General features: G+C 35.1%; 1 protein-coding gene across 1 annotated transcript; it reads right to left on the reverse strand.

Moving 5' to 3' along the window:
- Nucleotides 1–6,575, reverse strand: TPR8 (Tetratricopeptide repeat (TPR)-like superfamily protein). Its single transcript, XM_021950933.2, has 10 exons — nt 6,316–6,575; nt 5,672–5,934; nt 4,766–4,799; nt 3,331–3,467; nt 2,256–2,322; nt 1,742–1,841; nt 1,076–1,239; nt 901–947; nt 771–821; nt 1–493 (listed from the first exon to the last, which is right to left on the reverse strand). Exons 1-10 carry the CDS (start codon nt 6,386–6,388, stop codon nt 104–106), a joined length of 1,326 nt encoding a protein of 441 aa, XP_021806625.1. The 5' UTR covers nt 6,389–6,575; the 3' UTR covers nt 1–103.
- Between the last annotated feature and the right edge of the window lie 5,454 nt (nt 6,576–12,029).

The raw sequence follows: 12,029 nt of genomic DNA on the forward strand, positions 1-12,029 counted from the left end.
TGGAGAAAGTCAAAAGAAATTTTCTATAAAAGAAACATAAACCATAGCAATGATACAAAAAGGTGTTGAGACTATTTTTACAGTTCCAACATGTTCCGATTGTTTAGTTTGGCCTTGGTCTTTCGTTTGTAGTATCTTGTGAATTTCCCTGAGATGCTGTTGTTCCGGAAAACATTTCCATCACTGATCTCAAAGCTCCGCTTAGTTCCTCGGGCATTTGTTCTCCGAAATTGAAATTGATGTTACCCCCAATCCTTATTCCCGGTTCATCGAATCCCTCGGTACTGCTATCATCTCCTTGGTTATCTGGAGAATGTTGTCCTTGGTACGCATTTGCAGCCATGTTCATAAACATATTTGCAAATTCAGCAGGAAGAGCACCTGTATTAAATGGCATTGAACTGAACGGAGGAGGTGCAGCATGGCTTCTCGACCCTCCTGTAGACTGGTTGGGGTGTTCTGAAGCACTGCTACTACTAAACGAACTTGTGTTCTGTATAAGATGAGGGAAAAAGAAAAATATTACATAAAAGTGACAAATTATACTTGTCAACAAATCATATCCTTCTCCCTCAAGAAAAGTATCATGCTACTTAAGGTCGCCTCGCCTTCTATTTCTTAAAAGTTAAAACAGTAGAAATGAAAGGGAAACGTAGAGAAAGAAATTAGTCAAACAGCGAAAAGCATGCTAACTGGTGTCACCCCCAGCAGAGTATTGTGGACTTGTCTTCTAGTAGACGGGCACTTTTTCCTTAATATCAATGTATTACCTGACCAGATTCTGCTCGTTGTTGTTCCTCTCTCAATTTCTGAACGGCCACCTATTGGGTTCAAATAACAAAGTGATCAAAGAAGTAGTCATAAGAAATAAAGAAAAGAATAAGGCACACAAGAACCAACCCGTATATTTTCTTTGACAGCTTCATTGCCCGGATCCAATTGCAATGCTGAAGGATTAAAACCCCCAATTATGAAATGTTAAATACTACCTTTCTATAAATCTGCTTCCCCATTTTTTGTACCCTATATTAGCTTGGCATTGGCATAGGTACTTTAAAAGGATTCTCTTACTAACCTTTCTTGAATCCTTTCTCAATAGCATCCCTGTAGTTCCCTTGTGCATAATAAGCTAATCCCAGACGACTGTATGCCTTGCTATAATTGGGGTCAATTTCAATGGATTTAAGGCAATCTCTGATTGCTTCAGTATATTTGTGCATCTGAGTGTAAGCCGCTGCCCTGAATGTACCTCATATATATCAATTAAAATTTCCAGTTTCAAAAAACAACAAGGGTGGCAATTTGCTGCAACTAGACAAAATGAATCAAAATTTTACCAGAGTGATTACTAAAATAATACTAACTTGACATCAAACATTTGAAGAATAGTTTATCCATATTGTCTTTGAGAAAACAATAATTGTTTTCCTTCTTTGACAATCCACATTACTTTATATCTTCTTTTGGACAATTGAAATATGTGAAGGATATATGTCACATTATTTTCTCACTGTTCACTATGAAAATTAACATGTTAAACTACCATTTCCTACAATCAAATAATCTGAAAATGCTGAGAATTTTCTGATTGTAGCAATTTGTTGTTTTAACATAAAGATTAATTCACAACAGATATCTTTCTGTGTCATTCCTTCTGGGAAAACTGAGAAAAGGTAGAAGACTAAAACTGTAATTGAATAATTCCTAGTACCAAAAATGTAAGCACAAGTTGGTAGTGCACCTGTTACAGTAGTAAACAGCATTACTTTCACAAAGTGCAATGGCACAGTCATACAACTCAATTGCCTTGGGGTACAGCGTTGATTGCATGGCCTTATTACCTAACAAAATGAAAATCACATAACAGAATTACCCTCTGCACAGAATGTTGATACTCCATGTAGAGTGACATATTTAATGAAGCATAAGGTAAGATGCAGATATTTACCAATGCCTTTGATGCATTTTTTCATTTCCAAGGATATAGAAAAAATATATTGTCATGTATAACCGGGCAGTGAGTGAGAGAACTCACAGAGAGATAGAAATGAATTGGCTTTCTGATAAGAAACAAGAATTTCGTGGAAAAGAAAAAAGAAATACAAAACAAGATGGACACAGAGTTCATCAGGAGCAAACACCTAGAAAACCAAAATGAATGGGCTTTAAACCACATTTCCTCAATTTGACAATGCAAAGTTAGTTCAAAAGTGACATACTAACAACCCAACCAAAGCCATATGAGCTTTAAATACCTTGTGATTTCAAGGTCTCTGCCAGATTTCTAGGAATGAATTCCTCGCATCCAGATCTTTCCATCTCCTGAAGCAGCAAATGATTTTCTTCTTATTAATAAGACTCTTAAAGGTAAACGGTAGCAAGAACATTCCATTTAAGCACAATCTTGGGGTTAAACTCCTGGGGAGTACTATATTAATCACAATGAAGATCAAGCAACAAAAGTTCCAAAATGGAAGCAATAATTCAAATGTAAATATAACAAGGGTCACGAACTAAAACCAGAAAAGAAAATGGATAATGTCTAACACAGTAGTTTGTGTAGCTGGAAGTTTAAAACCATTTGAATTGATGTTAAACTTCGAGAGAATCAGTTCTCCAATCCCTTCACATCACTCCCAATCCTCAACTCTTAGCTTTCCCCAAGAATCGCAAATCCTGGATGCTACACATCAAGAGTGTGCACCACACAAATTGCCTCGTGTATAAATGGTGGTTACATTATCAAATCTCAGAACAAACTACAGAATCATTGGGAATTACAATACCCTGATCTGATGTATGGGGCCACACCGATACATTTATCTTTACAATTAAGTGTATAGTTGGTTTCCCTTACCCAGTTTCATAATTCACTTCTGATATACAGTTTAATCTGCTATTATAATGGGACCTTGCATTCTATTAAAATCCTCTCAATCACAAAAGAGAACATTAACTCTAATCTGATATGTTTCAAATATCTGAATTCAGCAAATTAGCATGTACCTAAGCTGCATAGCATGACACTCTTTAAAGATGCTAGATAAGCCTAGAGGATAATTCATCAGCAAACCAAATTTAAGAAACATTAATAAAATTATGAGGATGAGGAGGATAAATTTCGAGGAATTATTTTGATGGACATCTTATTCATCCTTCATGTAAATTTTCTTTCATTTTAACAGAAGTAGTTTTCTATAGTGGAAAAAAATCATGCAACTATAAAGATACAATTTTTATGGAATTCACATGTAACCCAAAGAAAAAAGGGAGGGGGGAAGAGAGAGAGAGAGAGAGAGAGAGAGAGAGAGAGAGAGAGAGAGAGCATACAGCTAAAGCATCATGGAATAAATTAGTTGCTTTGTCTAATCTGACTGGGTCATCATTACCATCAGGCAAGGTCTTAAAATAGAGACTTCTCTCAAGGGCAGAAAAGAATTGCCCAAAGAGTGCATCTTTGGACTCCCCTGCCAATAACACGATCATCAAATGCAAATTTATTATGCACGTATACTCAATTATTAAAATGCAGAAAGAACTCTAAACTGCAAAAACTTTCATTTCATACTGCCAATGCAATTCCATTTATAATGAGATTCATGCGCACATTAAATGAATAGATCAACAAAGTTCAAATCTAATTAGACTATTTTTTGTTTCTTTCGAGAAAGATCCTTCTAAAACAACTTAATAATAATCATGTTTGGCATCATCCTCTTACCAGGACATTTTAATTTATAAAATAACAATGTTAACAGCGATTAGAACATAACTACAATCCAATTCATTGAGGCTAGGCATTTTTGGTCTCACAAGGCGAGGCATAAGCCCTGTAGTGTTGAGACATAAGCCTTTTGGGACATGAATTTTTTTTAATCAAAATATATAAAGTTAAAACAAAAATCAAAACAAAGAATGAAAATATTGGGTCATTTATCAATAAAGAGCACAAAACAGCACCCTCGGTATAGCTACTAAGGATTCGATATAGGATTGAGGCTAGGAGAACCATATACACACAAAAACATGGGAAAAGATAGAAGAGAGCTACTTACGAGCTGAGCTAGCCTTCTTCAGAGTAGAAAAGAGAAATAGAGAGTGAGGTATGCAGATGGAGTGAAGTAGAAAGGGAGGCTAGTTCGCATCTTTTGGGAGAAGAATTAAGGTTTAGAAAACTCAATTAGGGGCTGGGTTCTATTGAGTTGGAGAGGAAGAAGAAGCTTTAATTAGACAAAATATTGTGCCTTGAATTTTAAAACTAGCCTTGAATGAAAAAAAACCATTTCATTGAAAGGATGCCAATGCATGACAAAACGACATTGTTTTGTCTAAAACTATCCAAAAAATTAAGGCACAACAAATTGTCTTCTTCTTCACTAACCCCTCAGCCTCCATTTATGCTGCCTCTGCAACTGAGCACGCGCCTAACACCACCTAATAATCAACGCATACACCTTCCATGAAAAGAGCTAAACAACCCTACCCCTCAAGCAATTCACAAACACCTTGCCCATATGCATGCCTTGAGGCGCAGCTCAAAAACTCTTTGAAAAACACTGGTTCAATCCCTAAAGATGATATAAATAATTGTTGATGCAACAGATAATGTTCCCTTTAAGGAAAAGCACCCAATGACAAGATTCATGTACAAAAATGGAAGCAAATTAGCCACACTCGATAAATGCTCCAACAAGGCAACGACACATGTAAAGGAAAGTATGAACTACAATTAGAGAAAAAAACAACGATACGGAAAACATAATACCTAATGCATGGTCTTTACTTGTCAAATCTTCACCCTGATTAAAGTGTAACACGAGAAAGAGTCAAACTCAATACTAAAAATCAAATCTTGTAGTAAAAGCATTATTAAGAAATATCCATGTTCATGCAACTATAAAAGCATAGTTCAATTAATGATTTTAAAGAGAATGAAAATAAACAAAAGCATTAAGAAGAATATAAAAGGACATGTTCTCAAATCAGGAAAGAACAGTGGTTTTGTGAATTAATCTGATTTCTAATCTTTTATTAAAAAACCAAACCTAATACAATCACATAAGTCCATTCAAGAATTAACACCACAATGAAACAACCAAATAATACAAAGTTAGTACAAAAGAAATCTCGTATTCGCTTCTCCTCATCTAGTCACATATTCCTCTTCTTTTCCTACTGCTATGAGATAGCTTCCAACTTAATTATAACCAACATATACACCCAAGATCCGACCGTTAGCTACATTGAAATTATAATATTAGTCACTATATCAGTCCTGATATTTAGAGCGTATTCCATTTATGTCTCTAAATAGTCACTTTCTTGCGCTTTTATAACCTTAACTCGCATAGTCAAAAGATGAAAAACCCCAACTAGATCCTTTTCCTTCCTTTTCTTCCATTTTCCTGATCACATACTAGTAGTCCAACACTAAGCATCCCTTTACGTCCTCATTTCCTTCTCTTGAAACAAAGGACAAGGGCTACTAGCCCACAGCTCCCATTCATCTATTATACCCAAATCCCAATATCTGACTGTTAGCAAGCTGACATTTTCATTCTCCATATTAACTTACAGATAAATTCAAAATTAATATATTCAATGCATTACACCCACATGATGATTTACATAATAATTATTTAAAATAATGAAGAAGATAACAGCCAAACACCAGAGATTTTGATGCCTTTGAAAGATTGGCATCAGCAGAACCCTGAACGGCTGATGAACTAGGAGCATCAACTGAGCACGATCCATAACCATGATCAGAATTATTCTCCTGAAGCTTGTTCAACTCCAGTGAACTAAAAATATCAGCCAACGAAACGGGTTTGATCCAATCATCAGTAGCAGGTGTATTAAGCTTAAAAGTCTCCTGCAAGCATTCCTTTGCAACCTCGAGGCTTTCAAGATCAACACCAGAAGCTGGTTCAACTGCCCCAAAGGAAACAACCCATAATAGTAATTAAAAAAGCATAATCAACAAGCACATTAAACTGATCCCAAAGAAAAAAAAAACAAACAAGAAAATTAATGGTATTGAATCAAAAAGAGATATTCAAGAGAGAGGCAGAGAGCTGAACATGCAGCCTAAAAGAATGTAAAGTCTACAGCTTTAAGTATAAAAGTGCATCAAAACATGAGGCATTCAAAATCCAAAATAATCAAACAATCAATGCAATTTTCATATCACCACAAAAAGAAAACAAAAAACTATGAAGCAGCTTCAAACCCTAAATACAATTTCACTATATAATCACATTTAACAATTACATAAAGACAGAGAGACAGAGAGACAGAGACAGAGAGAGAGACCTGAGTTGAGGAAATCCAAGAAGGAACGTACGATGCGACGAGAGATGGGAGAATCGGTCTTCAATGGAGCCATGGACAGTGGACTAACGAAGAGAGGTAAGAGGAGGAGTGCGCATGATAAAAACGTGCGCTACCACGGCGTCTTTTAGTCTGGAAGCAACCTAACTTGTCTGAGACTTGCGAGAACTCTCACGACTGACTGACTCTTTGGGGCTTTGTTTGGCTACAGGATCTTTGCTGTTCCTTTCTGGTGTTTAGTTTAGGTTCTACGTAATTACTGTGATTGGCTTTAACAATACAAAATATTTATTTTTAATCTCAATTGTTCGTTTCGTTTGATGTAAGGGACGAATCCACCATTTTCGAGCGACAATGACATCACATAAATAAAAGGATGAAAATGCTCAACTTTCTAATTTTCACACATAAAATTATAAAAATTTATTTATGATCTAGTCATGTGTTTGGATGAAAAAATTTAAAAATACTAATGAATTCACAAACAATGAAATTTAAAATACTATAAATTAATGTTCTAAAATTTGTATTAAAAAAAAATTTGCCTAATGGATTTAAACACGAAATTTACATATTTTAAAACTCGACCTCTCTTGGAATTTTAGAAATTACAACTATTTAGATAGAATTTAAAGTTGAAATTTATGAACTCCAAATTTCATGTTTTTTTATAGCTAATTTTCTCACTTCTCTTTTGTGCACTTACACTCACTTGTATGTTATAATAAAAAGTATTAAAAAAAAATAAAAGAAAGTGTAAGTTGACAAAAGGGAAATGGGAAAATCAGCACCCTTTTTTTACATGTGAAAATTCTAAATATATTTGTTTTTTATCCCAACACGGGAATTAGTCTATGTCGTTTTAGAAATTCTAATTTTTGTCCAAATTCCAATTTTATTTCTTGTTGCTTCGATTCAGCTGCACCAAAATAGATTCAGCTGCATCCTCAACTTGTGATACTCGCAAGTGCACGAGCCGTTTGGTAGTATAGCATATGTAAGTGCGAGGTCGATCCCACGAGGATTGGTGATTGAATGATCCAATTCATTTCCCCTACATAAAACAGAAATGAAAAAGAAAATAAATAAAACAAGAAAAAAGGAAATAACTCAAGCAAATAAATTCCCAAGTTTAATTAGATTAATGGATTGATTCTAGCTAAAGTATGATTAAGCCATGGTGTTTGGTCAAAACCTTGTGTTCCTAATTCCCTAATTTGATCATTTGTTGTCTAACCTAAAACTAAGCATTAGGAACCCATTAAGCATAGAAGAACAATTTAAACAACCAAGCATGTATCTAATCCCTGTTGTCGAATGTCCATACATACTCTTCTTATCCATAGTTCAATTCGAATTAAAGCATGGTGTCTACTCTTAATTCAAACCAAGATAGCTAACATGCAAGCCTAAATGGTGATCAATCATTCAAACTAGCATATTAACTTATAAGCATAATGAATAAGAACAAAAATCATAATTGAAACTTGGAAACTAATTAAACTTGAATACTTAAGAAAGAATGTACATTACAAATAAAAGTAAAGTAGAACTTGAAAAACTTAAGGAGAATTTCAGCACAAATATTTCATTACAACAATTGAAAACTAGAAAGGAAACTAAGAGAATTTGAGGGAGAGAAGGGAAGGGAGCTCTAGAGAAGTGTTTGAGAGCTCCCCCCCTTGGGGTGTGTTTTGAAGCTTGAAGGCTTCTCTATTTATAGGGCTAAGAGGGAGGAACAACATGATGAAATCCAACACCACCATTCCTCTTTTAATACAACCCATAACTCACACTTCATCTTGTCTATGTTAGTGTGGTTGGAATCAATCTCATCCCATACTTCTTTTGCTGCACCTCAAGCTTTCTTCACATGGGATCAAAGGTGATCAATTGTGGCTGCCTTTTGCTGCCAACCCATGTGGTCTTCTTTTGGTTGTTGAACAAAAACGAGTCTTCTGAACCAGACTTGGTGTAGGAAGGCCAGAGGTTTCAAAACTTATCCAATGGGGCTCAAATTTGGATATGTTATAGTAGACACCCATTGGAACAACGTCTATGAAGAAATTATTCCCATCGGAGCAGTAGAAGTGTGCGTTTTGGGCCTTGCAAGTTGGCAGCCGAACAGAGACTGGAATTGACTTCATTTCATTTCTTTGCTTTACATGCATGCACATGCTTTCTCTATAATAGCTCCAGCATGTACCAACTTGCTCCTTTAGAATTTCATAGCTGGAATGCCTCCCCACTTCACTCATTATGTTGGATCCAAAGTCAATTGCAGCATGGGTGAGGCACATGGCTTAAAGGAGGAGACAAGGCTCAAAGCTGGCAGCTGCAAATCCTCCTGAGCATGGTTCAGTCTTGGACGGGCTAAGGACTCCACATATGTTCAATTGGGCTGAATTTTGGATATGTTATACTAGACACCCAATTGAACAACTTTCATGAAGATCTTCACCTCATCCGAGCCCCAGAGAATGCTGATCCAAGGCCAAGAAGTTGACCTACGAAACTGGGCTGGAAATGGGCTGTAGCCAAAATGTGTTTGTCTTTAAGCTCATATTCCTCATATGCCAATCAGCCCTTAACATGCATGGATTGCATCATTTCCTATCCAAAGTCATCATTGTTACCTAAATGTCAATTAACTGAAAGATAAACACAAAAAGGATTAAAAGCACAAGTTTAACTCAAAAACATAACCAAATCATAAGCTAGAAGGGTACAAAATGATATACAATTATGAACCGATCAAATACCCCCAAACCTAGATTTTGCTAGTCCTCGAGCAAAACAACACAAAACAAAGTTAAAAACAAAACAAGAAGTTAACTAAACCACTTCCGCAGGTAACTCGATTGCATTGAGCATATGCAACAAGCCTTTAAACCTCTAGGCATCCCTAGTAGGAGGAGTTGTGTCTCCTGAGGGTTTAACAGAAACGATACCCACAAACGTTTTACTAACTCTACAAAACAAGGTGGTTAGAAAACTTATTAGATTTGTTAGTCCTTAAGCAAAATAAAATAAACACAAAAACCAAAATAAAAATAATTACAAAACCAAAATAAATAAATAAATAAATAAAAAATGTAAAAAGTAAACTCAAAACAATCTTTCCGAACATTTTCTGAAGAGAAATGACTCATGCACATGACTCAAAAGTTAAAACTCAATTTTAGACATTATTTACAAGGCGGCAAAGTTCAAAGCACAACATGCTCAAAGTGTATAGTGTGATAGCCAAATGCAACAAATTCTCCAATCTTAGTTTTTACACAATTTCAAAAATCATACCAAACACAAATGCAACTTCAAATCTCACCAAAGTTGTCCTCTCACAAATGAATCACTCAGAAGAGGGCTACAATGCAACACTCAATTATAAACATGAGATTAGAGTTAAATCATAAGGGACTTAACTCAAAAATAGGAAGATGAAGAACTTGCATTAATATGATCTCAAGAAGGATGCCAAACACTTAAAAGTAGAAAAATGAATGCAATTCAACCACATGACATTTAAGATCAATTTAGGTCTTTATTATAGGTTGTAATGGGGCCAAGGGTGTAAGGTGAGTGAGAAATGAAAGGTATGGATAATACAAAGTCCAAGGAACTCAAAATGTAAGAGCATAAAATAATAGTTTACAAGACTTCGAATCATCACGATTAGATTTTTTCTTTTACATGATCAAAACTCCTTATACCTTCATTTACATTGATTCACACTCCTTTCCAAACACCAATTTATTTTGAAGGCCCAAAAATGAATTTTCAATCAACCACCACTTAATCACAACTTTTTTTTTTTTTTTTCTTCTTTTCTTTCACCAATTGTGTGAATTTCTTTTCTTTTTTTTTTTCTTTATGTAATATCCCTTCCCAAACTTAGCATGAAAAACACATCCGAATTAGAGCTCATGAGTTCCTTAGAAAGGTAAATATTTGTTTTTCGGGCTAAGGCGAGGAAATATAATTGGTAAAATGAAAGAAAAGGTTTACATGTAGGCTCAAAATGGTTAACAATGGAAAATCATGCTTAAGCATGCATAAGGTTAGCTTGAAAGGCACAAACGATCCAAAGAGGGCCTTAATATCATTTCTTAAATGTCATGAAATCAAATTGCAAAAGAATGAATGACTTTTAAGTGTTCAACCAAATCAATGAATAATGAGATCAAACAACAACTTTGATGACAAGAAAATAAAGAGTATGTGTATAACACTCATGAAATGAAGCACAAGGCTCAAAAGCTCACATTATATGGTTATATAAGTCTAATTTATGCTTGATACAATTCTTTAGGTCATGCAAATCCTTTAATTGGAGAATTATGGAACAAATGGCAAGTGCAAAGAAGGTTTCAAACATATCATGCTAGAACGATGCCAAATTAATTAATTAATTAATTTTTTTTTAACAATAGAAATTTACAAGGAAAAAAAAAAATTAAATAATAAATAAATAAATAAAATTCAATTTTCATTTAAGTCATGCAAACATTTATCACAATCTCATCAAATGTGTTCGGAAAGTGAATAAAATCAAAATCAAAATAAAATAAAAATAAAAGCAAGACTTAAACAAAATAAAATAAAAATAAAAACAAGCAAATAAAAAAATTAAATTAAATTAAATTAAGGAAAAACCAAATTTACATGCTAAACTCCAATACCCCCAAACCTAGAAATGAACATTGTCCTCAATGTTTAAAATTTAGGCACAAGCAATGTCAAAAATAACAAATGAAGGTATTAAAGCAAATAATAAAAAAATCACAAAACACACAAGAATTAAAATACCAAAAAAAATAATTACAAAATAAAAATTACAAAACAAACAAACAAATAAAAAAGAAACGAAACAGTAAAACACTCGAAACAAAAAGCCCTAAACAAACAGTCTTACGCAAACCAAAACCCAAACGTTTGAAAGCCCAACCCAAAAGAAGTTAACCCACCTTGAAACCTATACAACGGTGGAAACCCGACCCACAATGAAATCCGAAGCCCACACGTTTTTTTATTATTATTTTTTTAATTTTTTAATTTAATGAAACGTGAATTGGGAGCGCAAAGGCGGGATTTCTGAAAAGAGAAAATGTGGTCCATAATGCCTTGGTTCCTGGGAAGTCACGGGCAAAAGAGGTGAGGGACGTGTCGTCGCGCAGAGGCAGCTATCACATCCCCCAAGCCAGAATTATTGGCTTCTTGGGTGAAGCGGGACGACTTTTTCACTTTGAAGGTTGTGAAAGGTGAAAATGCAATTAAGGGGAGGTTGGGAAATGGGTGCGGCGATATATAGAGATAAGCCGTAAGGGCCACACATAACCCAGAACCGCAGCGGCTAGGGTTTAGCAGACTAAGTCTATAAAAAAGGTAAAAAGAACGGGTGAAAAACACAAACTCAGAAACACACAAAACAGAAAAGAAAGAAGAACAAAGAGTGAGAAATCAAATGGCCTCTAACTACCCATTTTCGTTGGATCTCAACCTAGCTCCACCGACTCAGACACGAGGCCAAGCAGCGGCACCAGTATGGATGCCCTACTTTGCTTCCGCACGGGGGCCTGTGACAGTAACTGACTCAATACTCCTGGACAACGATGTTGCCATTGGAGTGGGCAGAAATCTGGTGACTCCTAAAGATATACGTGTGTTTGGGACAAGAGATGACAACCGGGTCGTGA

Source organism: Prunus avium, chromosome 1 (assembly GCF_965620075.1).
Source record: "Prunus avium chromosome 1, drPruAviu1.hap1.1, whole genome shotgun sequence".
NCBI lineage: Eukaryota > Viridiplantae > Streptophyta > Magnoliopsida > Rosales > Rosaceae > Prunus > Prunus avium.